General features: G+C 54.2%; 2 protein-coding genes across 5 annotated transcripts in view; both read left to right on the top strand.

Moving 5' to 3' along the window:
* Positions 1-3,183, top strand: part of SUCO (SUN domain containing ossification factor) — a 38,111-nt gene extending 34,928 nt beyond the window's left edge. For all 4 annotated transcript variants that reach the window (XM_068164615.1, XM_068164616.1, XM_068164617.1 and 1 more), the window contains 2 exons: positions 1,055-1,110; positions 1,255-3,183. In XM_068164615.1, coding sequence (XP_068020716.1) covers positions 1,055-1,110; positions 1,255-1,701 — 503 coding nt within the window. In that variant the 3' untranslated portion in view covers positions 1,702-3,183. The remainder of the gene's footprint in view (positions 1-1,054; positions 1,111-1,254) is intronic.
* A 9,412-nt stretch (positions 3,184-12,595) lies between these two features.
* Positions 12,596-16,154, top strand: FASLG (Fas ligand). The gene is made up of 4 exons (XM_068164552.1): positions 12,596-12,982; positions 13,351-13,396; positions 14,310-14,363; positions 14,842-16,154. Exons 1-4 carry the CDS (start codon positions 12,596-12,598, stop codon positions 15,234-15,236), a joined length of 882 nt encoding a protein of 293 aa, XP_068020653.1. The 3' UTR covers positions 15,237-16,154.
* Positions 16,155-25,909: the final 9,755 nt, after the last annotated feature.

Here is a 25,909-nt window from a genome sequence, read left to right on the forward strand (position 1 = left end):
GCTGGGTGATGAGCCACCAGGTCCTCACAGAACTGTGCAGAGTGATGCTCGAGTCTTTGCTATCACTTGTGCTCTGCAGACGTTTTCTTGGGTTGGTAGCAAGCCCTGGGGGCCAGAGCCATGGAGCTTGCCAAAATGTCCTTGTGGCTTAGTTGTCTTTTTTGATGTTGGCTGTTTTTTTAATGCCATATGTGGAAAGTCTGCCCCAGTTCCCAGGAGTCACAGTAGCCAGTCTTTGAAACCTGGCAGATGTCTGGGATCCAAATGCATTAACTCTCTCAAGAAAATGTAGCCTGCTTGTCCTGGTGCTCAGCTTACCCCTGGGACAGCTGAGTTCCATTCCTTGGACCATGCCTATCATGCAAACCAGAAGTGGTGCAGGACATGGTCAACCACCACATCTGCAGCTGGCACTGCTTGTCTGGGTCTGGCAAACTTGCTTCCCTGGTTGGTACTGGGAATAAAGCTGCTGAGTTGGGAGTGTGTTGCTCTAGAGACGTGCTGCAGGCATGGACTTTGCTTTGGGTTTGTTTCTCAGTACCACGTTGTTGTTGTGTTGTTCTTTGGGGGTTTCCTTTGGGGTCTTTTCTTTTTTCTTCTGAATTTTCTGCTTCAGCCTGGAAGAATGATTTACAAAGCCCTGATGAGGGAATGCCAAGCTGGTCTCATGTCAGTCTGAACATCTGTGTCCTTGATAGGTACTTGTGCTTCTAGTATCTGTCCTTTCTTGGGCAGGCTGCACACCAAACAATTCTATCGGTAGCTGTTGACGTAGAACCTACTGTGGTGGCTACTGTGCCTTGTCCCCAGAGGGTCTTCTCTCCTATGGCCTGAGCAGGAGGTCAGGCTCTCCAAGTGCCTGTCACTGACAGCTGCTGTGGCTGCCTAGGGAAACTCCTCTGTGTGTTGTCTTCACTTGCAGTGCTGGTGTGTTTTGCCTCCACTCCATTCATGGGACAAAACCATGTGCCAGAAGTGGAATACTTTGCCCTGCTCTTGTGTTCAGAAGTGTGGCGCTGTCAGGGCTGCTCAACTGATGTTCTCTCTCTTGCAGTGGATCCAGAGGACCTGTACATTGTGGAGCCCCTGAAGTTCTCCCCAGAGAAGAAGGTAGGGTGGCTGTGAGGAGGGCAGGCTGTGTTTCTGCTGCAGGTGGTGGCCAGCTCAGCCGCTCTGCCCTGCAGCACTTCTTAGGCTGGGATGTGATGCTCTGCCTGGCAGCCCCTAACTGTTTCTGTCTGCTTCTGGTTCCAGAAAAAGCGCTGCAAGTACAAAAGTGAAAAGATAGAGACTCTGAAGCCAGCAGCAGAGCCTCTGCACCCCATAGCCAACGGGGAGGTTAAAGGAAGGAAGCTGTTCACCAACCAGAGAGACTTCTCTAACATTGGGGAGGTTTATCACTCTTCCTACAAGGGCCCTCCGTCCGAAGGGAGCTCTGAAACGTCATCACAGTCTGAGGAGTCCTACTTCTGTGGCATTTCAGCCTGCACAAGTCTGTGCAACGGACAGACCCAAAAGACAAAGACTGAGAAGAGGGCTGTGAAACGGAGACGGTCTAAAGTGTCCGAGCAAGGGAAGCTCATCAAAACTCTGATACAGACTAAGTCGGGGTCGATGCCGAGCCTGCAGGACATCATGAAAGGAAACAAAGACATCACGGTGGGCACGCTTGGTGTCACCACAGTCTCTGGACAAATCTAAAAGTAGCTGAGCTTCTCGAACAGGAGAGCCTTCGTTCCTTTGAGCACAGCCTGTGGTACTCGGTGGGAGGGTAGTGGGAGAGCAAGAGCTCAACTAATTGGAAAGCATTCAGAAATTTGGTTTCTGTCTTTTTAAATGGATGGGATTGTGTCAATCTTGGCTAGAAGCTGCAGCTTTACAAGGCTGATAATTTCCTATGAGAACAGCTCGGGGGGGAGGGAGAGCAGGGTTCATTTTATAAAGGTTTTTTTTCACAGTTCCTAGGGCAGAGATTTTTTGAAACCCAGTTTGTTGGGTGGAATAGGGATACAAGCCTAATCCTCTTCCTTCAGCTTTGTTCCTATTTCTTGCACCTTCCCATATTTATGTGCCTTTTGTCTATTTATAATGCCACTGGAGGAGAGGAGAGAGAATTGTTTGTCATTGGATTTCTTTGGTAATCTCTCTAGCTGTTTTGGAAGATGCAACACTACAGTGCTGTGAAGGGATGTGTTGACCTCCAGCTGGACTCAGTAGCGTGGGCTGGATACTGTAATCATACTAACAGTTGGGCTTGCCTGACTAGGCTCTGGTTTTGCAAACTCCCTTGAGGAGAATCCCTCCCCCAGGGCAGTGGTGATCCTGCCTGCTCCCAGCTCCGTGCACCACCTGCAGCATGTTGTACTCGGTGGCAGCGCTGGCCCCGGGCTCTCCCCTGCGCGTGGAGTCCTGGGCCACGGAATGCCTTTGTTATCCAAACCGTCTGCTGTACCTCTCTGAGGGAAGGGAATGGGGAAGGCTCCGGTGTCTGTGCTGGGAGCCCAGCAGAAAGCTCAGCTGAACACATCTGTGGCAGCTGGGTCCCTCTCTGAGCCAGCCCTGGGCGGGCTGAGTTTGCAAAGCCTGGAAGCCTGGGCAGTCAGGCTGGCTCCGAGCAGGGACTGCCGTAACGTTTGCTTTTGTATTGGCTAACGCGTGCAGTGTCTGTGTGGCTGGTGATTTCATAGCCAGGTGTGCTTGCTTTTGACTGTGACTGTATGTGGGGCCTCTGGGATGTGTGAGTGCTGCGATGTTGAGTGTGCAGCCGAGTGAGTGGAGCAAGAGGTTATTCCTTTTGGCAGGTGTTACAGGTTCACCTTGTCGGAAATGAGTTAACTTATTGAGCACTTTTAGTGGTACCCTTTTTAACAGATCCAAATCCTTTCCTGGGTATTGTATGTAATGTGACTTATTTAAAGCCCTTGGTTTTTTTGCTGCTTCCTTGTTAGTTTGAGTGCTTTAAGGTGATGTACTTTCGGAGCTGATCTGCACAATTAGCCAGTCGGAGCTCGGGAGCCGGACGCGTTGGACAGTGTGACCTCAGAGGAGCTTCAAACCTGGATGAGGAGAACACAGCACCTGAGTGCAGCACACAGTGTTGTGGGACAGGAGTATGTAACTACAGAGCTGTAGTGCCATTAGAAACTGTGAATTTCCAAATAAATCTGAACACTTTGTCTTTCACTTACTGATGTTTTTTTCCTGTGGAAGTGCAAGCTGTGGCTTAAATTGTTTGAGAAGGACTAGACTTGGAGTGCCAGTCCAGGGCTGGGCATGGAGGTGCTTTGGGCCACAGTAAGGAGTTGATGAACACATTTCAGCCTAGGTGTGCTTGGCTCTTCAAAATAAGAAAAAGGGAGGGGGGCTGAGGGAAGCTGAAGGCTGAGTGCTGCTTTCTTTGGAAGTTCAGCAATTGTGTCCATGTGCAGCTGCTGGGAGAGGTTTCCAGCAGCCCTCAGGTCACATCCTGATCTGGGGGATCCTCAGAAGTAGTGGCTGTCTGTGCGAGCGACTGCATGAAATTGCCTCCTGGCACTCAGGTTTGTGAAGGGTATAGAAGGCCATTACAAGAGAGAGTTACTGATCACTTCAAACCAGAGTTTCACCTTGGAGTGTGCCACTTGCTCTTCAGTTTCTTCTAGCAAACACAGCAGCCAAAGTCGCCAGCACTGCAACATCTCCTTGTCAGATGAGACCTGCCCAGCCCTCCTCTCTTGCTGGAGCGTCTGGAGCTGCTCCCTCGAGCTATGGTTTGGAAGTGGTTGAATGTGGGGCTTGCTGAGGGGGCGGGGGGTGCTCGGGGTGTGGAGGTGGCTTTCTCGTGCTGGGGGAGTTCCTGACTTCCTGACCTTCCTCTTGATACCTCACTTGTGGGAAGTGTACTGCCCTGACAGCCAGGGAGCCGTTGTCAGTAAGCAGCAGCTCGAGCTGGACCTGACTGAATTCTGCAGACAGCCCTCCCCCAACACCTAGTTATAAACCAAAGACTCTCAGACCCAGAATATGCTGATAGGTGTAGAATGAGGCCAAGTGAGCTGTGCTGCAGTGTGCAGGCAAGAAACACGTCACTCAGGTTTGGGTTTGCTTCATCCTGGGCAGCCTGGAAGCGTCAGATGCAGGCAGATTGGGTGTGAAACTGAAGCTGGTCGTGGTCAGATCTTCATCACTTAGTGTGAGAGTATGGGACAGGCATGGTTGCATTTCCTGGCAGCAGCATTCTGTGGATGGCCAGAAACTCCTCCTCAGCCTTCTCTTTTGCTGTAATGGACAACTTTTGTCCTGTGTGTGTTTGGTTCCTCAGCTGGATTACCCCAGGCCACCAGGGAGCAAGCTGTGAAGCTCATTGGACATGAAGAGCAGAGGGGTTCAGCAGCACCCCCAGTGCCTCCTCACAAGAGGAGTGCTTTGTGTTTATAAAGGCATCCCCAGTCCCTCTCAGGAAAGGGATGCTTGGCCTTGAACTGAAACAGCTTTCTGCCAGCACCCTTCTGCTGATGTGATCCGGTTTATACCTGAGCTGCAGGTTGTGCATCTTTAACTTCCAAGTTAACCATTTCAGATGTGAAATGAAAGTGCTTTCTGAAACAGCCTTTTAATACCCCATGCTCTCTCTGTCTTAAAAATTGAGCATGACTTGGATCTGAAAAGGTGCTGCCCTCTGTGGAAAAATATCAGCCATAAATCTTGTCCTGTGATGAGAAGACAGGAAGCAGGCTGTGGGAATAAGGCAGTGCCTTAAATGGACAGAGCAGAGGTCTGTGGTGAGAATGTGGCTTGAGGCCACCGGGCTTCCAGCTCTTGCTGGAGGTGTGGCAGGTGCTGTAAGGGGCAGGTAGCACAGGCCAGAAACTTCTGAGTAGGTTTCCTGTGTTCCAAGACTTGAGAAGGCCTCAGAGCTTTCCCAGTTCTGAAAGTGTGTCCCACGTCAGTGGACAGAAGTGATGTCATGGGCTGTGTGGGCTCTTTCCTGAGCACTGCTGACTGCTCCCAGGCTCCTGCTGAGCCAGAGGCAGCATCTCTTGTGGGGATTCTGCTGGTGTGATGTGGAGCAAGGGCACTGCACACCCTGCAAGCTTTGCCAGCACTTCTAAGTGGCTAGTGGAAACTTGGGTGGCATGGTGATAAATGTCAGCCTAGTTTTGTGGTGCCAGGGGCCTGGAGATGGCTGCTGGCAGCAGCGAGTCCTGAGACTGGAGCACAGCTGTTGCAGAGTGCCTGGTGGTGTGTCAGCCAGGGAGACCTTCCTCTTCTCCTCAGGCTGTTCCCTGACTGCTTCACCTATGTCTAGCTCTGAACCTCTCAGCTGAAGCGTGTGCTGTGCTTCAGCTGCTGAGAGCCAGCATCTAGGGGAAGCAATGGAGCTGGCTGTGCTCTGGCAAACACAGGCTGCTCCTCCTGGCAGAGGTCTGAACCACAGCTTCCACCTGCTGCTGCCTTGCTCTTAATTACCTGTAACTCCTTCTCTTGAAAAGCAGCCCCACACAACCAGAGGCTCTGAAAGTCAAGTCACTATTGCCTAGTGTCAAGTCTTTCATGTGGGCTCTTGAGTCATTTTTTTACTTCCAGTTTTGTTACTCTCTCCCTGGCTCTAGCTTCCAAAAACTGGATCTTGGAGGTAATCACCTCCCCTGCTCATACTGTGTGGAGAGAATAGCTTCTGGTGGCCAAGTCCTGTGGTGTGGATGCTAAGAGGAGAGCCTGGTCCACCTTGTGACAATGCATACTGAGGCTGGGGAGCTGTCAAACACCACAAAGTCAGCACGTGTGCAGGCTTGAGGGTGGCATCCTTGCACTCCTTGGGCAGGTCCTGGGCCAGAGGCCAAAACCCACATGGGCAACGTGAAGGCTCCCACGGGAGCAGGGACAGTCACAGGCACTCACACTGCAGGAGTGACTGACTGGCCTTGATTGCTGAAACAAAGCATTTGGGATTCCCATTCTGGTGCTTCCTGTGTACAGCCTGGTGCTTCTGAAGCATGCAAACCACCAGCTGTGTGCTGCTGGTAAGCAGCTCACCCAGGAGGTGTCTGTGTGGCTTCTGATTCTGTCAGATGTGAGATGAAAGCAGAAGGCAGAGCTCAGCCTGCCTCACCCCCAGTGGAACATGTTTGTGTCGCAGCAGCTGGAACAGTGTCAAGCCTGACCACAAAGTGCTGTGGGCAGGCCACGAAGCAGCACATCTCTCATCTGGAAACACTGAGTGTCAAACAGCAGCAGGTGCTGCAGAAGGCATCCCTGAGCTTTGAGGCAGCTGGAGGAGAATCCCTGTGCCCTGAGCTTGTTCAGACAGAAGGTGTTAGCTCGGGAGTCCCGTACACATCCCCTCTCTGCTCTAAGAGCAGTCATTTGGTGATGAGCTACCAAGGAGCTTTCTGCTGCCTTACTCCAGTCTCACTGCTCTCTCTTACATAGCCTGTGAGCTGCAGCTGCTTCTGCCTGGTTTTCATGCTGTAAGTCACTGACTAAATCACAGGCTGGAGTGTGGCTTTTGGCGGGGAGTGGAGATTCTGTGCTTCCATCTTGAGGCTGGCTTTTCCCTTTGTCACCTGTCCTGGGTTAACACAGCCCAATCCCACATGGAATCTCAGAATGTGAGGGGGTGGAAGGGACCCCAAAATATCATCTGGTCCAACCTCCCTGCCAGGGCAGGGTCACCTAGAGTAGGGCAGGCAGGAGCACATCCAGGTGGGTTTTGAATGTCTCCAGAGGAGGAGACTCCACAGCCACTCAGGACAGCCTGCTCCAGTGTTTTGTCACCCTCTCAGTAGGAAAGTTCTTCCTGATGCTCATATGGAGCCTCCAGGTCTCCAGCTTGTCCACCCCACAGCCAGGAAGGAAAAGTAACACAAGCCCCTCTGGGCTGAGCTAAGGAAGGTAATGAGATAATCCAATGCACAACTCCCTTAGCCTGTGTGCAGGAAGGTGCACATCCCCCTGGCCCACAGCCAGTCCAGCAGGAGATACCAATGCCCCCAGCAGGAAACCAGAAGCAGCACCTGGCACACCCTGACCTTCAAGCCCTGTGATGCCTTGCTCCAGCCAGCACTTCCATTGTGAAGCTGGCATGAGAGCAGCGTGGCACAGCAGCAGGTTCACCTCCTCCCAGGACACAGGTGGAGGCTGAAGTCTGCAGCCAGCTGCTGGCTCCTCTGTAGATTCACAGCAATCAGGAATCCTTCTCTGGGTTTTGTTGGTGGTGGTGTTCCCCCCAAAAAATAACTGGAAGCAACTAATTAATATCTTGTTAGTCATAATCTGACACTGCTGAAACATCAAGGTTGTGCAGATGGCTTGTGAAGGTCCCCCGAGGTCTTGGGAAGCTGTGGGTCACTGGGGTCAGGGTGCTTGGGACCTGAGGCTGGCTCTCTGTATGCCAGACTTATGCCAGGGGGCCTGAATTTGCTCAGTGACAGATGAGCTGTGATCCTGCTGGAGCTCAGGAAGGATCTCAAGGTAGAGCTCAACCAGTTTTGTTGTTGGGCTCTTTTGTTTTGTTGTTGTTGGGGGTTTGGGTTGCATTATTTGTTGGGTGGTTTTGTTTCTTTCATGGGCTGGGAGCTGCTGCCTGGGGCAGGTGTGGGTCATGCTCAGGGGCTGTGAATGCAGTTCTGGGTAGCCCCCAGGGAGGGCAGGAAATCAACCTCTGCACATTTGCTGTGGCATTCTGGCAATGCTGGGCAGCCTCAGCACCTTGCTCCCTTTCTCCCCCAGCACTGAGGTGCTGTCTGCTCTGAAATGAGCTACCTCAGATGTTCCAGCAGTAGTTCCCATCACCTCTTGTGACTCTGCCTCACTTCCTTGGTCTTAGTACAGATGCAAAAGGAATAAACTAATGAACTTTTGCTTTCAATTCTTCTCAGCTGCCTTGGCTCCTTCCCTTCTTGGAGTCTCTCTTGCCTTGTGTCAGAGCCCTGTAACTCTTCTGCTGACCCCAGGGCTGCTGTTGGAATCATGGCAGAGAGAAGAAAGCTTCTTGCTCACTGGGGGAAGAGGACAGCCACGTTAAGGACTGCAACACCAGGCCAGAGCCATTAGAAACAGCTTTTGAAACCCATCCTTGAGTGTGACAGTGTGGCTGCTGGCTCCAAGCCATGGCTTCCCAGGTGCTAGAGGTGCTTCTAGCAAAGAGCAGTTGTTGAGGAAAGGAAAAGCATCACCCTTGGCTGGGAAACTGAGCTGTTGAGGTAAGAACCTGTCACCAAGAGTGACACGAAGATGCCATCACAAGTGCAAGGGCTGTGGGGTCTGGTGTCTCCCAGGCCCTTTGGAAGCCTTGCTGGGTGGAGACAGCTCTCACAAACACCCACCCCAGTGTCCTGTCAAAACCCCTGTCTGCTACACAAAACCTTTTCTGCTTTCAATCTCAGTGGCTCACTGGGAGGAATTTTTTCCCTGAGAGGTTCAAGAGCCCTTAGCTTTGGGAAGTGTCCCACTTCACACAGGCTGTTCACATGCTGTCTGTCCATCCCTCCTTGCCCATCTAGTCCTGAGTGGACCAAGCTGAATGCCTTTGCCATCCCACAGCTGTTGCAGCTTCTTCCTGAGCCCCTCTGAAGTTGAACATGAACTTGCACTGTAGGTTCTGGGACACTCTGCGGCTGCCTAGTGCTCTGTGTGAGCTCTGGGAGCCCCAGGGCTTTCCCTGCTGGAGGCTGATGTCCAGCTGCACAGCCTCCTGCTCCAGTATCAGAGCTATACCTGCTCTCTGGGATGTCATCTGCTACTGAAGAGGTTTGGTCTGCAGGCTTTTTTCCTAGACTTGTCCTGATTACACTCTCTGTCCTCATGGTTACTTAGGGTCTCTCACCAGTTGTTTTAACCTGCATATGCTACTGGTGTCATGCTTTGGTTATCCTTCTCTGTCTGTGGTAACAGTGCTGAAACAGAGCTGTGTGGAGGACAATCCTGGTGGAAAACCAGAAGCTTTATCCTGGATGATGCTCTCAGTTACCCTTTCCCCCACACCCCAGTGAGCACTAAATGGTTGCTATCCCTGCTGCCAGTGACAGCTCATCCTTGCTGGGTTTGCAGCAGCTGCCTCTCCAGGCTCTGCTGGCACAGTTCAGCTTGCTACCAGGAAGGGGTTTTGAGACTGTTAATGTCTCAGCTTGACGTTTTGAGTCCTGTGTTTGAATGCAAATGACTCTCAGCTACTCCTCTGGTTGTTCTTGGGTGTAACTTATGCAGCCCTGTGGCTTGTCACTGGTGTGATAGGAAATGTTTGTCCCTCACTTTCAGACAGACACCTATCTGGCTGTCCACAGCCTGGTGAGAAGTGTTCACAGCAACCACACAGATCTGGCTCTTCAGGACATGGCTTTGTGGTCATGGCAGTGCAGGGGTGACAGCTGGGCTTGATGATCTGAGAGGTCTCTTCCAACTGCAATGATCCTGGGAGAGCTTCACCTGCACAGAGGTTCACACTTGAAGGTGTATTTAGTTTTGTTTTCTACCCAAGTGTTTAACCTGGGCTGTGCTCAAGTCCTGCTTGTTCTGGTGTGCTTCCAGAGGCTCACTCTGTCCTTCAATCTGCCAACACAAGCCTGTAGCTGCTGGCTGATTCTCTTTGCTGTCAACACAGAGTTTAGCACAACAGTCTGTGTCAGTAATGAGAGCTCACCCCTCTCCTCTGGGGCATGGAGGAGTTCTGAACAAATCCTCTCCTTCTGTCCATGTATCAGTGGCTTGCCCTTGGGTTTTGACAAAGCAGGGAAGAGGTTTCCATATGAAAATGCTCCCTCCTGTGTAAATGGCATGAGGCTGCTGAGCACAGAATGTGCACCTTGCAGAGGTGCAGGTGCACTGGGCAGAGAGGGGGATAGAGAGGTGGTGGATAGACGAACTTGACACCCCTGTTGTCCTCCACATGCCATCCTTTCCTGCCCAGCTCTACTTGCTCCACGTCCTAGGAGAGCTCAACCTTATCTAAACTCTTTCTCTGGGCCTTCTAGCAAAGCAGATTCACAGGACTTAAGCATCTCCCCCCAGCAAGATGTCCTGCTGCTCTTTCAGGAGCCTTGTTAGTGCTGTGTGTTGCTTGGGCATTCAGGAAGCCAGCAGTCTGGAGCCTGCAGGCACCATGCCGTGCTGCAGGGGCACAGCCCTGCCTGCCACTGTCTTCCAGACTGCATCATCCTGGTGAGCTCTGATGGGAGACAGGGGAGGCAGAGCAACCAGCACAGCAGTGTGTGCTAGGAAGGAAGAGATGCTGGGGAGCATGCTATGCACCAGCAGTGATCCTTGGCTGGTAAAGCAGCCCCAGCCTCTGGCTTGCCACACTGTGTGGGATTAGCAGCATCTTGAGCTGGGCATCTGAAAGGGAATGTGCAGTGGGCATGGCTGGAATGGCTTCCATTGATTTCATCACCTCTGCTCTCTCAGCCACCTGTAAGAAGCAACTTCATGAAAGTAGGAAGCAGTGGGTGAGAAATAATTACACTTCTGACACTTAAGGGAAACTGCAACTGTGCCTTGAGTCCCACCAAGATGCTCTCTCTGCATTAAACAGTCCGTGTGAGGAAAACAGCTTGAGTGGCCTCTCTCCAGCAAAGCTGTGAGCATGATGACTTTGGCAATGCTTGTCAGCAATGCCTCTGACCCCGAGGAAGTCCTTGGGCTTTAGTCCCTGAGCCATCCCTGTGTTTTACAGCACATGACTGGGGCACAGAGAGTGTTCAACAGGAACTCCTTGAAGCCTGTGTCTGTGGTGCAAAGAGCCACAGGCACGCTGTGCTGGCTGCTCTGAGAGCAAGGCACTGGCAGCTGAGCAAGGAGCCTGAGTGGGTGGCAAGGCCTCCTCTGTGTGGCTCAGGTGCCCACAGTAGCAGGGCTGGGCTGGTGGAAAGTGTGCTGGCAGGATGAGAGTGTGCTTCTCCAACCATCCTGCTGCCTCTCTTGAATCCCTGTGCCTTGGAAATGTCTCTCTGTCTCAAAGCCCAGCAGTGTCTGGTGGGCTGGAGTTCACCACAGGGTAGGGTAGTTGCAGGGCTGAGCCTCGTCCTTTGTGTTACTCTCTTGCAATGTAGGATATGGATCTGTCTGCAGGCTGGCTGGGGAGCACCCTTCTGGGATGCAGAGAGAGAGGAGGACTGAGTGAGGGTAGGCTTGACCAGTCTTGAACTACTAGATCTGGGTTTATGTTTCTTTTGTGTCTGTTACATCAGAAACCTAGAAGCAGAAGGCAGAGCCAGAGGAGCTGCTGAAACCTCCCATGGCGCAGATCACTACTGCAGCAGGCAGCTGTGGTGAACACCTTCAAAAGGCAGTGGGGTGTTTGGTGGTGTAGACAAGGCTTTGAGGACATCTGACTGACTGGTCTGGTTGCATATATTGTTAGAGCATTCTGCTCCCAGACCTCAGTGCTGATGCTCGAGATCAAAGCCTGTGCTGGGATCACTTCCTTCAGACTGAGGAGACAAACCTCTGGTTTGCTCTGGCATTCAGCATTTCCCTTTTTAAAAGTGCTGTTTATAATCACTCCTGTGCACCTCTAAGTCCATGCTGAAAATCTCCTCACCACCCCTTGGAAGTCTGCAGCCAGTGAGGAATGGAAATGGAGAAATGGGAAGTGGAGGAGCTGAAGTGTCCCCATCTCTCCTCGTGGTGATTTTGTGATAAGCTCTTTTAGGTTGTAGACCTTGCAGCGTTGCCTCCATCCTGGGTCCCTTCTGGGAAGATGAGGTTCTGCTCCCATCAGTAGTGCAGTGCTCACTCAAGATACTCAGCCTGGCTAAGTCCTGCTGCAGTGCTCAGCATGGAGCTGAAGAGATGACAGAAGCTCCCTTCCCTCTCTAAGGCTGCTTCGAGTCAGAAGAGGCTGTGGGCTTGGAGAGGGTCTTTGCAAAGACGAGGCCAGCAGGAGCTGCTGGAAGAGCTTACTCCTGCCTCAAGGTGCTGTGAGCTCCCCCGTGACGGCACACTGCTGCTCCTGCCTGGCCAGTGCCCCACGCTGATGCGGGAAGGCAGCTCTCTGAGCTGGCTCCTCGTGGGCTGTTTAGCTCTGGGGCAGCTCCAGTGAGGCTGCAGCACTGACAATGTCCTCCTCTCCTTAGGCTGGCTCTTATGGCAGCGGGGGGGTGTCTGTGTCAGATGTTCTGTGACTCGGCGTCTATGGAGTGGCCCAGGAGAAGGTGAGATGTGCACCAACCAGCAGTGGTTTGTCTTGCGTGAAACGAAGCAGTTTCTCAGCCCCCCAGCTGCATTAGGGGTCAGGGCTTCATCTTTCCGAGGGGAAGACCCTCAGCTCTGCTCCTCACCTCCTGCACAGGGTACCAGAGATTTTGCTTTGCTTGTGGTGCAGGACACGGCAGTGGAAAAGCAGCTGCCTCTGCCCGAGTGGGCTGCTGGAAAGGTGTTTGGGCTGGTGAGTGTGCACCGGGCTGATTACTCAGCCGCAGCTGCCAGTGCAGCCCTCCCGTGCCCTGCAAGCGCGCCGGTGCTGAGAGCCCCTGCCCCCTGCAGCATGCGGCCGCCGTGGGGGAGGAGCAGCCGGAGCCCCGAAACTATAGCTGGGGCGGAAGCTCCTTGGGGTTTGCTGTTAATGCTTGAGGCTTTCACAGAGTTGCAGCGTCTGAGCCGGGTGTTCGCTGCCGGAGTGATGCAGGCATCTAGAAACAAAGCTGGATCTTCCCCGAGGGCTCCGCCTGGGACAGCCCCGACAGCTTTTGGCTGCCGTATGGAAGATCACAGCAAGCACGTCCAGCCCGTCCCGCTCCCAGCCGTGCAGCAGAACTTGAGCTATGTGTACCCTCAGATCTTCTGGGTGGACGGCAGTTCCAGCACCCCCGCGTCCTGCCCCCCAGCGCCCTCCGCCGCTCCTTTCCCACCGCCAGTACCTGACCGGAGGAGAAAGCCGAGGAACAGGGAAGGGAGGAGTGTTGGCTTCCTGGTGACCTCTTTGCTGATCCTGCTGGCCCTCACTGGAGTGGGGCTGAGCATGTTTCAGATTTTCCACCTGGAGAAGGAGCTAGCTGAACTCAGAGAGGTGAGTTCTGCCTGGCTGGTCGCAGACTCTGGGGAAACAACAGAGAAAACCAAAGAAAAACTTTAGGTCGTGTCTGAGATGCTCAGGTGGTGTAAGACTCCCCAGGAGGCAGTCTGGGGGCATTCAGGTGTCTGCCACCCCACTGTAAGCGGGGCTGCTTGTTCCTGCAGGGACTGCTCTGTTGCTGGCTGGCATCTCTGCATGGCTGAGTGATGCAGGGTCTCCCTTCCCACAGATTTCTTGGCACTTTGCAGCTCCTCACGAGCACCCAGAAGGAGCCACTCCTGGAGCAGCCCCTGGCTGCTTTAGCTGATGCTGTTATGCTCTTGCTTTGCTGAGGCAGCTTTGTTGCTCTTCTCTTTTGACAGTCTACCACCACTGAACACATCCCTCCAGCTCTGGAGAAGCTCATAGGTGAGTTCATGGACACAGAGGAGTTAGCACTTGTGAATGGTTCTCGAGCTCTTCAGACTGAGAGAGTTGGGGCTGCTCAGCCTGGAGAGGAGAAGGCTCCCAGGAGACCTCCTTGTGGACTTCCAGTATCTGCAGGGGGCTGCAAGAAAGCTGGGGAGGGACTTGTGAGGGTGTCAGGGAGCGATAGTACTGGGGGGAATGGAGCAGAACTAGAAGTTGGGGAGATGCAGACTGGATGTGAGGAAGAAATTGTTCCCCATGAGGGTGGTGAGAGCCTGGCACAGGTTGCCCAGGGAGGTGAAATTGAAGCTCTCCACAGGAAGCTGCCTGTTTGTACACACTGCCTGTAGGAAAAGGCACAGAGCTCCAGCCTGAATGCAACACCTTCAGAATCAGGTTGGTGACTTCCAAACTGCTGTTTGACTTCCCGTGCTGATGTCAGAAGGGACACTATCTCTGGAGGTGGACGAGTCAGACATTTCCAGCAACCCTGACAACTTCTGCTGGGTCTGGAGACATTGCTTGTGTATGTGTGTGTGCATTGGTTTGTTTTCCACGTGAGGATTTTGATTCAGGAGGAAAAGGGGAAAAAAGATTGTTCTGATCCTGGGTGAAAGCAGATTTGGAACTAGCAAAAACCTCTCTGGAAAGGGCAGTCCTGGTTCCCTCCCACAGCCATATCAATGTATTTTGTGACCTGTTGCTTAGGGGAAGGGGAGCTGTGGTTGTAACTGGTCGCAGGCTCCTGCAGCAGTAGTGGAACTTGAGTCACAAACAGTAGGCTGAATCTCTTGTGGGGGATGGATAGATAGAGAAATGATGTAAAGGAGGAGGCGGTGGGAGGAGAAGAGAATTTAGCTGGCTTGAGAAAAGCAAAGGCTGCTCGTGGCTAACGTCTCTCCTTCTTGTGCAGGGCAAAGGGAGCAGCTACTGAAAGCAGAGGGCAGGAAGGCAGCTCACTTAACAGGTATGTGAGGAGGGCTTGGCAGGGTGTGGGAGCCTGGATGCCCTCCTGTGCAGCCTGCCCTAGCTGATGCTGCCCTGGCAGGCAGTTTGAGCTCGGTGATCTCCAGAGGTCTTCTCCACCTCCTAGCGCTCTGTCACTTGGCAGGTGTGGCATGGCCATGGCTGTGAGGAGCCCACCACACACAGGCTCTGCTCTTGCCCACTGCAGCACTGTGCTCTGACACTGGGCAGTTAGCCACAGTGACAAATCTCGCCCTCCTGCAAGCTTTTCAGCCAGGGCTCTGGTTTGGTTTGCAGCTGGGGCATATTAGGGTGGAAAGCTGTTGCATGCATCTGGTGGTGTGAGGGTGAGAGCTGCCTCCAGCACACGGCTGGGGTGGACTTCCCACGCTGCAGCAGAGGGCTTGGCTCGCGAGGTGGAGCAGAACACAGAACCGTTTGTGCCTACTGCAGAGTCTTTTCCTTGCCTTGGTTTGCAGGGAGCCCGGCCCAGCAGGACCTGCCCCTGGAGTGGGAGCCCACCTCGGGGCATGCCTTCACCAGTGGGGTGCAGTACAGTGCCCAGGGCCTGGCCATCAACGAGTCTGGGCTCTACTTTGTGTACTCCAACGTGCTCTTCCGCCACAGCCTCTGCACCGCCCAGGCGCTGACCCACGTCGTCTACAGGAAAGTCCCAGCCTCCCCCCACAGCCAGGTGCTGATGGAGGACAAGATCATCAACTACTGCACGGGGCCCAGCAAGTGGGCCCGGAAGAGCTACCTGGGGGCTGTGTTTAAGCTGGGGAAGATGGACAGCTTGCACGTCAATGTCTCCAGAATAGCTCTGGTCAGTTTCGAGGAGTCCAAGACGTTCTTCGGCATCTTCAAGCTTTGAATGGAGCTGTTGGAGCGTGGCTGGCAGCCCTTGCACCCTGGGACACGTCAAGAGCAAGTGCTGCCTGGAGGCCAGAGGCCAAGCCAGGGTCTCACACCACAAAGCCCACCAGGATGCTTTGGCCTGCAGTGTCAGAGGGTTCAGCCTACTTGTAAGGGACTAGAAGAAGACCTCTGGGAACACTGAGGCTGTGCTGCATCCTTCCTGAAGAGAAACCACATAACCCCCTCCAAAACCACCCCACCAAGAAACCCAAGACATGGTGTGCTGGAGCTGCCCTGGAAACTCACTACACACTACCTGAGAATGTGCTGATGCCAGCAGCCCCACGTGGCACCACAGCCCTGGTGAGCCTCTGCCAGCAGGTATGCAAGGAGCCCCCTGAGCCAGGAATGGGGGTGCCTGGGCTGTGTTGCGCCACACCACAGGCGGCAGCGTGGCACAAGCAGTGGGGATGCCTCAGCTGCCTGCCCCCAGCCCTGACCCTGGCACTGTGATGGCTGCACGGCAGGCACCTGCCTGCTGGCCGGCTCACCCGGTGTGGTAGTTTCATTCTGCCTTAAGTTATTGACTGTTCCTGTCCCAGCAAATGTCCTCAGCCCTCTTATTTAACTCATCCCAACTGCCCTGCAAGGAATGTGCCAGAAGCAGCAGTGCCACGAGAGGAGTCCCTGCTCCCAAGAGAAACCATGACTGGGCTGTGGTGGGGAGCTGGTGGGGAGGGCATGTGCTCTGCTGGCAGGACCTGAGCACACCAGGTGCCCCAGGTGAAACCACCATCTCCAGGTCCCTTCCCACCCTTCTGTTACATCAATGTCCCCCCGGAGTCTGTCCTGCCCCCTCCTGCACGCGCTGGTCCCCGTCAGCGGCGCGGCTGGGCTGGCCCCTCGTCCTGCTCAGGAGAGGATGTCCTGCGACACAGAGGCTGTTCTGTTAGAAATAAAGGCATAGCTCTCTACTCAGTAGCACTGTCCTCGTCTCATTTGTGGCAGCAGGCTTCTGCAATGGCCAGAGCCCTGAAGGTCTGTGATCAGGGGCCAGCAAAGCTGCTCCCTCTCCGACATCAAGGCAGGAATCTAGGAGCCTGACTAAACTCTGCTGCCCGCTTGACAGGGCACAGGGTCTCCATCATGGAGTGCTGGGGCTCCAGCATCAAACAGTAGAACTTGGGCTGAGGAAGGTGTGGTTTGGGCAGCATAGATGCAGCACCTGAAGCCCAGCTGGGTGATCAGGAAAGGAACTGATTTCAAAACACAGGGCTGAGCTTGAGTGGAGATATTTCTCACTGAGCAGAAGTGCTGCCATCCACAAAAGCTCCTCTGGGTGCCCTCTGGCCCCAGCAGCACTTTCCATGTGGGATTCTGAAGGGCAGGAATGGAAGGGGCACTTCTCTGCTAACCCTCCCATTTGCTCACTCTGGTGCCTGCTCTGTGGAGCACTCACCCCTGGGCTGTCTGCCACGCAGTTGCTGAGCAGCACACGGTGTGGTGCCCCATCACCTGTGCCTGTGGTCCAGCCTTCCTGCAGCTCTGATGTGGGTCACAGCGAGCAGTGGCTGTTCAGCAGCCTCTACTATTCATTTCCTTTTCCACAGTGCTGCTCTGTGGCCTGTGGTTTGCTGTCACTCGCTTCAGGGAGACCTGCTTCTGTGAAACTTGGCAGTGGAGTGGCTCCTGGGGCAGGCAGTGTGAGCTCTGCCCCCTCTGCTCACACAGCTGATCTGGCACTCGTGGATTGCTCAGGAAAATGTCTCCAAAGCTCAGGGACATTTTTCACTTGAGTGATGCTTTCTCACTGTCAGAGGGGCAGAGCACACCGAGCAGGGATGGAGGTGCTGCACCCAGCACTGCCAGGAAAGGCTGAAAGTTGTTCTCCCCTTTCTGATTTCTCCTTTGTGCTGCGTTGCTTTCTCAGTGCCCGGCTCTCCAGACAGTGAGTGGGCATCAGTACCCACATATCGGGGCGGCCGGGGCTCGCGGCGGGGTGGGGGTGCAAGAATGCCGTGATCACGAGCCTGCAAGCGCTCCAGGAGTTGTAGGGCAGAGCTGGCAGTGTTTGGGCTCCCCCAGCGTCGGCCCTCTCGGCTTCCAAGCCCAAGCCGTGGCCGGCGGTATCAGGAAGATGTCGATGAAGGGGATCGAAAACGCCGAGCCGCAGGTTCTGCCGCCTTTATTCTCTGCTGGGCGCGGGCGGCTGTGGCGGTGGGTAATAAACAAACACGGTGTGCTGGCCTAGGCGGCGGAGGTGGCGTCTCCTTTGTGCAATTCCTAATGCGTAGCGACCTCCTCTTTGATTTCGCGCGCCTTATCAGTTCGATCGGGATTCGCTTCTGCCGCTACTGACGTGGCAGGAGCAGATTTTTCCGCGCAGAAGGACGGTAATAGAGAGCCGCGATTGGTGGAGAGGGAGGTCGCGGGAAGTTGAAGTTGAGGAGGATGCTGACGGAGCAGCAGATGATGTGCTGGGGCGGGGGGGGGGGGGGGGCAGAGGGCGGGGAGTGCCTTCCGAGTCTCTCTTTCTCGTCTCGGTTAGAACCAAACGCCGCAGCAGCTGAACCGGGAGCAGCCTGCTCTGCTGTTTTCGATTGCAATGTCCGTGACGATCCGTCCCACGGTGCTATAGCGAAAGGCTGCTTGTTTAAGCATTTAGCACCTCATCCCACAGCTGGGCTGCAATGTTGTCCCATGCTTCGGAAGTAAAAGCTTATTGCCGTGGGGATGACTCTGGGCACAGGCTAATAGCCCTTTTACGATCCCAGAATTGCCAGTAATACCTCTCACAGAGAGGATAGGTGGAGGGCGTTTAGCACAGCCTCTTCTGTGGTGGCGTGCTGCCCCTTGCCCCTCCTCCGGTCGCTCACCAGGCCAGGCTGAGATTCACTTCCTTTGTGAGCGTGTGCTGCTAATTTTCCAGCACCGGGGCAGTGCTGTCCGACCGGCTTTCCGTATCGCTCGGACGTACCTCTGTGCTGAGTCGAGCAGTATGGTACTCCGAGGATCCCTTGTCCACCAGTTCAGGTTTATTCGGGCGCCAGATGTGGTTATCAGCAACAGAGATTGGAATCAATACGGCTGACCAATGTGATCAAGTATTGTTCCTTTATTGTTCCAGTGTTGCAGGCCTGAGGTGCAGGCCTATGGAGCAGGCCTGTAGTGCAAGTATAGCACGGTAAAGTGAAGAAGAAGAGGAGACAGGAAAGGCAGAAGTGTGTAGCAAGGCAACTGCTACAACTTCTCTAAACTCGGAGTGCCCTGTTGGCAGAGCTCCATTGGCTCCCTCTGATGACCACACGTTGCACTATTACAGATCATTGGTCCAACTACCAATGACACAACGAGGTTGTTGATGCAGGTGCATGTCCTGTTGTCCCAAGATAACTGTCCATGTTTATAGCTACCAGTGTCTTGGTTTAGTTCCATGCTGCAGGCACAGCACTGTTTTGCTCCACTGCTAGCTGGCTCTGCATTTATGCTGAGCATGGCCTGCCACCACGTCAGGCTCTAGGCCTGCACTGCCAGATTGCTCACACTGCTCCTCGCTGGCATTGCCACACCCACACAGCCCCCAGGCCTGCACCTCTTCCTGGGACAAAGCCACCTGAGAGGGCTGCAGGCTTCCCTCCTTCATTGGTGAGCAGCTTGGAGAGATGGTGCCCAGAGGAGACCCATGCAGGGTTTGCACTCTCTGCTGGTGCTGCGCTGGTGAAGGAAGCGCCACAAGCCAGGACAAAATAACTCCTCCAGGCTGGGAGCGCAGTCAGCTCTCGGGCACGATGTGGCAGCTGCCCTTGCTGCAGACCAGGAGAGGTCAAGGAGCAGTCAGTCTGTCTGTGTGAAATGCTAAGGGCAGTGCAGACCTGCAGGTTTCAAACCCAGTGCCACAGTGGAGTGGACAGGACAGGACAGCCACCTTATAGAAGGGGATCTCCTGAGGTGCGTGGAGCTGGCTTGTCCTTGCAGGATGAAGCTACTTGCCGCTGGGCTTGCTCAGAGAGCAGCTGTGGCTGTGCTGAGCCAGTGGCAGAGATTTCTGCTTTGTGATCCCTTCCTCAAACCTGCCCAGAGCAAAGCTGCTCAGCTGGTGAGCTCTGACTGAAGCCTCACAGTAAGGTCAGGACAGGGTTAATCAGTTTCACTGTGCATGGAGTCAGTTCATAAACTGCTTGTGCCACAAGGGCTTTGCTAATCTGTTTATCTAGCTAATGAGCTGCTCTTTGGTTGAATACTTGCTTGTTGCTGCTGAATATTTAATGCTGACACTAACAATAGCTCTGGGACTGTACTTGAAATTGTTTGGTACATCACTAATCATTTTTACATCATCAGGTATTTTGTTCCTGTCACAGGTAAGAGATTTGTTGGGGTTTGGTTTAATGTCAGTTTGTGAAAGTGCTTACTACAGGGAGGAAACACAGACAGACAAGTGAGTGAGAATCCCTTCAGAATGATTTGCTCATCAGGCACAAAATGCTAAGGGCGACTCTCACCTTGAGTCACGAGGTTCAGAATGGACCCCCCCTGCTTTCTAAACCCCTCCTCGAGGGGGTTCTAGGTGTGGCTGATCCAGACTTAGTCCCAGACTGGATCAATGGTTCATGGATTTCATTGGTGCTAGTCCAGCATGCTGCCAGTCCCTTACTGGGGATCTGTTCCATGTAAGGGTCTCTCCACTTTGACAGGAAGGATCTCAGTCTCAGGTGAGGAATCACTGCTGTGCTTTCCTTCCAGGTCTAGTCTGAGGGACCTGGCCAGTGTGGAGTCAGGGTGTGCTGCAGGCACACAGGCAGCTCTTGTGGTCAGCTGAACCCTTTCCAGGAGCTGTTTGGGTGTGAAGCTGGCCAAATCAGGGCTCTGCATGACAGAAACCTTTGTGCTGCACACTGAGCTCCTTGATGACAGTGGGGCCTCTTTTGTGGCTGATGTGTATCAGATGCTGCATCCTATTTCCTTAGCCTAGTGGAGGAAAGGGGAGGCAGTCTGCTGGTGTCTTGAACCCCTTGGGTAGGCTCAGTTTGTGCAGAAGGAACTGTGTTGTAGGGAGAACTGCATGGGCAGAGGGTCGCTGCTGTGCTACAGCAAAAGCACAGTGGAAGCAAAAAGATACCTGGTGAGCTCAAAGTGAGGCAGGGTGAGCAAGGGGCAGGGCTGTTTCAAACAGATCTGAGGAGATGGAATGTGCTGTTCATAGTCTTGCCAGTGCCTTCTGCAGCCCTGCTTTCCCCAGTGGAGAAACCCCAGTCAGAGGGAGGTGAATATCCCCTGGGCAGCTCAGCCAGCATCCCTCCTATCAGTACTGTGTGCTGCATCCATGTGTCCAAGCTCCTCACCAGCCCCTGCTCACCGGTGACAGGGAAGGGAACTGGTGCACAGCACAGGACAGAGGGCACCTGTAGCACACAGGCAGCGGCTGCTGATCTTCCACCTGATCCCCAGCATGTGCTGAGGCACCAGGGAGCCAGAAACGGAGCCACAGCGTGGGCTGGCTCGTGGCAGGCTTGCTTGGGTGCAGATTTTGGCTCACAAACATCCCAGCCTAGCTGTGGTTGGCTGGAACTGTCCCTGCTGAGAGGTGCTCTGCAGGGCTGCTCCTGCGGCACTCAGGGAGCAGAGAGCCTGAGCGAGAACGGAGGAAGCGGCTCAGCCCTGCGGGCGCAGGCGGCAGCCTGCTCTCTGAGCTGCTCAGTTTCAGTGCTGCTTTCTTTGCTGTTGTTTGGAGGTTGGTGGTTGTTGTTTTGGTGTTTGGGTTCCTTTGCTTATTCATTTTACTCAAAGCCAACTTTAAGCTTTCTAAGTTCTGGTTACAGAGTCTTGTAGGGTTCCTTCTCCCAGCCCACGGAGCTGTAAGGACTCTGCTATACCTGCCAGGCTGGGAAGAAATACTGCCTGGTGGCTAGAGAGGAGAGAAAAAGGGAAGGGAGGTAAACCTAAACATGCTGTTATTGTGCTAGTACCCTGGCGTGAAGGGCTACTACATCATGGGTGCAGGAATGTGGTTTCAGGCATGAGTAAGTGACTGAGGTTTGATGCAACAGAGAGGATGAGCTGTCCGAAGAGAGCACCTCTGGTGCGAGGTGAGGCAAGCCCCATGAGAACTGCTTGTTGATTCTCACCTACAAAAAGGGAGAAAGAGAGGAGAGAGGAGGAAAAGCTCAGCAGAGTGTTGCTGAGCCATCTGTTGGGTACCATGGGGGAGCAAATGTTGCTTTCCCTGTAGTAGAAGGCTGAAGCTCTGCAACGGGAGACGTGGGACTGCAGGCTGCGGTGCAGGAGGCTGCTGGCAGTGTCTGCAGTGGTATCTTCTGCTGGACAGTGGTGTGAGGAGATGCCTGAGTTCCCTGGCCCTTCTCATGGGGTGATCAGCAGTGCTGCTTTAGATCACAGAATTGTGAGGCCTGGAAGGGACCCCAAGCATCATCCAGTTCCAACCCCCCTGCCATGGGCAGGGACACCTCACACTACAGCAGGTTGCTACAACCCCATGCAGTGCTACAGGCTAGGGTCAGAGTGGCTGGAGAGTGGCCAGGCGGAGAGGGACCTGGGGGTGCTGGTCGATGGTAGGCTGAACATGAGCCTGCAGTGTGCCCAGGCAGCCAAGAGGGCCAATGGCATCCTGGCCTGCATCAGGAACAGTGTGGCCAGCAGGAGCAGGGAGGTCACTCTGCCCCTGTACACTGCACTGGTTAGGCCACACCTTGAGTCCTGTGTCCAGTTCTGGGCCCCTCAGTTTAGGAAGGAGGTTGCTTGCTGGAACAAGTCCAGAGAAGGGCAACGAAGTTGGTGAGGGGTTTGGAGCACAGCCCTGTGAGGAGAGGCTGAGGGAGCTGGGGTTGCTCAGCCTGGAGAAGAGGAGACTCAGGGGTGACCTTATTGCTGTCTACAACTACCTGAAGGGAGGTTGTGGACAGGCAGAGGTTGGTCTCTTCTCCCAGGCAACCAGCACCAGAACAAGAGGACTCAGTCTCAAGCTGCGCCAGGGGAGGTTCAGGCTGGAGGTCAGGAGGAAGTTTTACACAGAGAGAGTGATTGCCCATTGGGAATGGGCTGCCTGGGGAGGTGGTGGAGTCACCATCACTGGAGGTGTTCAGGAGGAGACTTGATGGGGTGCTTGGTGCCATGGGTTAGTTGATTAGGTGGTGTTGGGTGATAGGTTGGACACAATGATCTTGAAGGTCTCTTCCAACCTGGTCTGATTCTATTCTATTCTATTCTATTCTATTCTATTCTATTCTATTCTATTCTATTCTATTCTATTCTATTCTATTCTATTCTATTCTATTCTATTCTATTCTATTCTATTCTATTCTCTGCTCACAACCACATCCAGCCTGGCTGCAAACACCTCCAGGCAGGAGGCTTCCACCACCTCCCTGGGCAGCCTGTGCCAGGCTCTCACCACCCTCATGGGGAGCAACTTCTTCCTCACAGCCAATCTTCATCTCCCCACTTCTAGTTCTGCTCCATCTCCCCAAGTCCTATCCCTCCCTGACACCCTCACAAGTCCCTCCCCAGCTTTCTTGGAGCCCCCTGCAGACACTGGAAGGCCACAATGAGGTCTCCTGGGAGCCTTCTCCTCTCCAGCCTGCACAACCCCAACTCCCTCAGTCTGTGCTCACAGCAGAGCAGCTCCAGCCCTCTGCTCCTCCTCCTGGCCCTTCTCTGGATCTTACCAGCAGGACTGGTTACCCCTGCCAGGACCCTGGCAGCTGCAGAACAGGCACACAGGCTGTGTGCTGTGAGGACCCATGGAGCTGCTCTTCCCACTGGGTAGCAAATGCATCAAGACAACAAATCCCAAGGTGCTTTCTGCTGGCTCAGCTGCCTCACCACTCCTCAGGACGTTCTGCATGACTCAAGCCTCATCCCTGGAGGTTTTTAAGGCCAGGCTGGATGTGGCTCTGGGCAACCTGATCTAGTGTGAGGTGTCCCTGCCCATGGCAGGGGGTTTGGAACTGGATGATGCTTGGGGTTCCTTCCAGCCCTGACAGTTGTGTGATTCTCTGTGTCCACTGCTTTGCTGCTGAGAGCTAATTTCTGGTTTGGCTGTGGCAGGCAGCTGCTGTGGCTCAGCCAGCTGCTGAGTGTTAGCAGAGCTGTGGCCATAGCAAGCGTGCCAGTGCTGTCAGAGGCTCAGAGGTCTGGGGGTGGAAGGATGTTTCTGCCTCAACTGGAGCACAGAGCTTCGGGAGGGCTCCCCTGCCAGCCTGGTGTGTGAGCGTGCAGCGAGGGCAGGGAACTGCTTTGAAGGTGTGCTCAGAACTCCCCACTGACATCCTGTGGTGACCCTGCTTGTTGGGCTGGAAGATGTGACTCAGGCAGGGCTGCTGAAGGTGAGAAGAGGATGGTAGCTTCTCGATTCAGCTTGAATCATCCTCAGGTACCGTCTCCCAGGGGCAAGACATGGAATGATCCAGCTGCCAGCTCGTGCATGCAGGTAGCCACTGTCTCTGGTGCTCTCCTGGTCACACAACAAAGGTGTTTCAGACCTGGCAGGGTCACCTGCACAGTGCTGCATGAGAATTGCCAGTGCTGTGCAGGAGGCCTTGAGGTGTGACTTTCAATTTGATGCTGATGTAACTTGCTGCTGTAGGTGGTCCCCATCCCCAGAATGCACACAGGGTAGCAATAACTGAGCTGTTGTCTAGCCTGGGATAAAGGCCTGAGTGGCCTGTCCCCAGTGCTCCCCAACACGTGTCAGTGTATGTCCCTAGGGGCACTGATTCTGCTTAGGATGCTCAGGAAAATCATCCAACTCCCTGCTGCTTCCTCCTGGGTGAGCAAAGGTCGTTGGAAAGGCTGCTGGATGCAGAAGGCATCCTGTGGGTGTTGTAATTTCTGAGCTGCACAACTTGATCTCGTCAGACAGGCTGAGGAGGGAAGCAGGAGGGGTGAGAGGACCTGCAAGTGGGCCTGGGACCCTGCACCGAGGGGCAGAGGCAAGGCTGTGCTGGCAGTGAGGAGAGCACTGACAGCTCCCAACCCTGCTGACATCAGGCTCTTTGCCCAGGGCTAGTGGTGGCCACGGGGGGCAGCTGGGTGCTGAGAGCTTTCACTTCCATGTCCTTATGCCTTTCTGCTCCAGGTCCCTGCCCTGAATTCAGCCAGAGCTGTTCCAGCACCACCTTCCTTTGCCTTCATGCAGACAAACCAAACAAGTAACCCAAAGCCCAGCCCTGTTGCTTGGAGGGAGCTGGAAGAGACCTTGAAGGGGCAGGGTAAGAGAGCCTGGGTAGAGGTGGCAGAGTTCAAGGCTGCCAGGCTCAAGACTGGTCAGAGCTGGGTGCAGAGCATGCTGAAAGCCATAAGCCCATGGAACTCTTTATGCAAAATAAGTGCAAATCCCAAACCTGGGCCTTGGTAGCAGCACCTCAGGCTTGCTGATAGCCCCTCAGTGAGGAGGCAGTGACAGCAGAGAGCCTCTGCCCTTCATCAGCCTGCAGAGGATGAATCAGCACACTGAGCCCTCTGGAGACACAGAACAAGATTGTGTGGGCAAGGGACACAGCTGGGAGAAAGCAAACTCTTGCCTTGAATTGCTGACTCTCCAGGGACCTCACTTGGGCAGCAAGAGCTGCTGCTTTGTGCCACTCCTGAGAAGTCTGATCTCGTCCTTCTGACCAAATTGTTCTCCTTTGTTTCCTTGTAGCTGCTCTCTGGTGCCCTGTACCCTCTGCAAGTCTGGTGCCACTGCTGAACCCTTTGCTTGTTCTCCTGGGGTGTGCCAACACCTTGCAGAGCTGTTGAGTTGCCAGTGAGCCTCTCATAATGGGAGTGGGAACTCAGGCTTTCTTCAGCTGCTTTTGCTCAGCTCATTCTTCACTTCTGATTTCCTATGTGGGGAAAAAAAATAGAAAGGGAAGAAAAATGCTGCTCAGCCTAGCCCTACTCTTTCAAAGTGCTATTTCCTGTGGTCTTGAAGTGCACACTGAGCACAGAAATGTGGCCCTGAAGCACCTTTGTGCTCTCTAGCTGAGTGTAAAGGGAGCAGGCAGCCAGTGAAGCCCTGTGTTGCCTCCCAGTAACCCCCAGCCTGGCACAGAGCTGCTGAGTCACCAGGGCAGTGTGCTGGGAATGCCTCCTTCCACTCTCTGGGTGGCACAAGCCAAGCTGAGCAGCTGGACTGGGCTGCAGGTGGAGCAGCTGCAGGCTCCAGCTCTGTGGCAGTCAGTGCCCTCGTGTCCTGCCTGTGTTCTTTGGCTGTGCCATGCAGTGCTGCCAGGAGGACCTCTGCTCTGTGATGTTAGCACCCTCACCTGCCAGGGCAGAATGACACTGAGGGCAGTGTGGCTCTTCCAGAGCAGGCTGGAGAGTGTGAGGTGATTCACAAACATTTGCCTGCTGCAAGTGACTCTTCTGCTGGGGTGGGTGAATCACCTCTGGTGGTGGTGAGGGTTTGTGGGCAGAGGAAGCTCCTCCTGCCATGAAAGGTTGTGGGATTTCCCCCAGCCCAGCTGCTCTGGCAGCATGGCTTGTGCTGCACTGAGGACCTTCTGGAAAACCCTTCCTTCCCCCTGCTGAGCCAGGTGGCTGTGCCATCCTGCAGCAGTGCCCATCCCCTGGGACCAGGTGAATGCTTGGGGTGGTGCTGAGGGTAAGCCTGGGCTCCCTGTGTGCTGCTGCAGGCCAGTGTTCACTTTTCAGAGCTCCACTGTCTCCTGCAGGGCCATGGTGAGCCCT

The sequence above is a fragment of the Melanerpes formicivorus genome, unplaced genomic scaffold, assembly GCF_026170545.1.
Source record: "Melanerpes formicivorus ecotype bairdi unplaced genomic scaffold, bMelFor1.0.p_v2 SCAF_81, whole genome shotgun sequence".
Lineage (NCBI taxonomy): Eukaryota > Metazoa > Chordata > Aves > Piciformes > Picidae > Melanerpes > Melanerpes formicivorus.

Bases quoted from the DNA above. Each gene is read 5' to 3' on its own strand.
- FASLG (XM_068164552.1), top strand. From the start codon at position 12,596: ATGCAGGCATCTAGAAACAAAGCTGGATCTTCCCCGAGGGCTCCGCCT. The intron at 12,983-13,350 runs GTGAGTTCTGCC...CTCTTTTGACAG, and splicing joins AGCTAGCTGAACTCAGAGAG to TCTACCACCACTGAACACAT. The intron at 14,364-14,841 runs GTATGTGAGGAG...CTTGGTTTGCAG, and splicing joins GAAGGCAGCTCACTTAACAG to GGAGCCCGGCCCAGCAGGAC.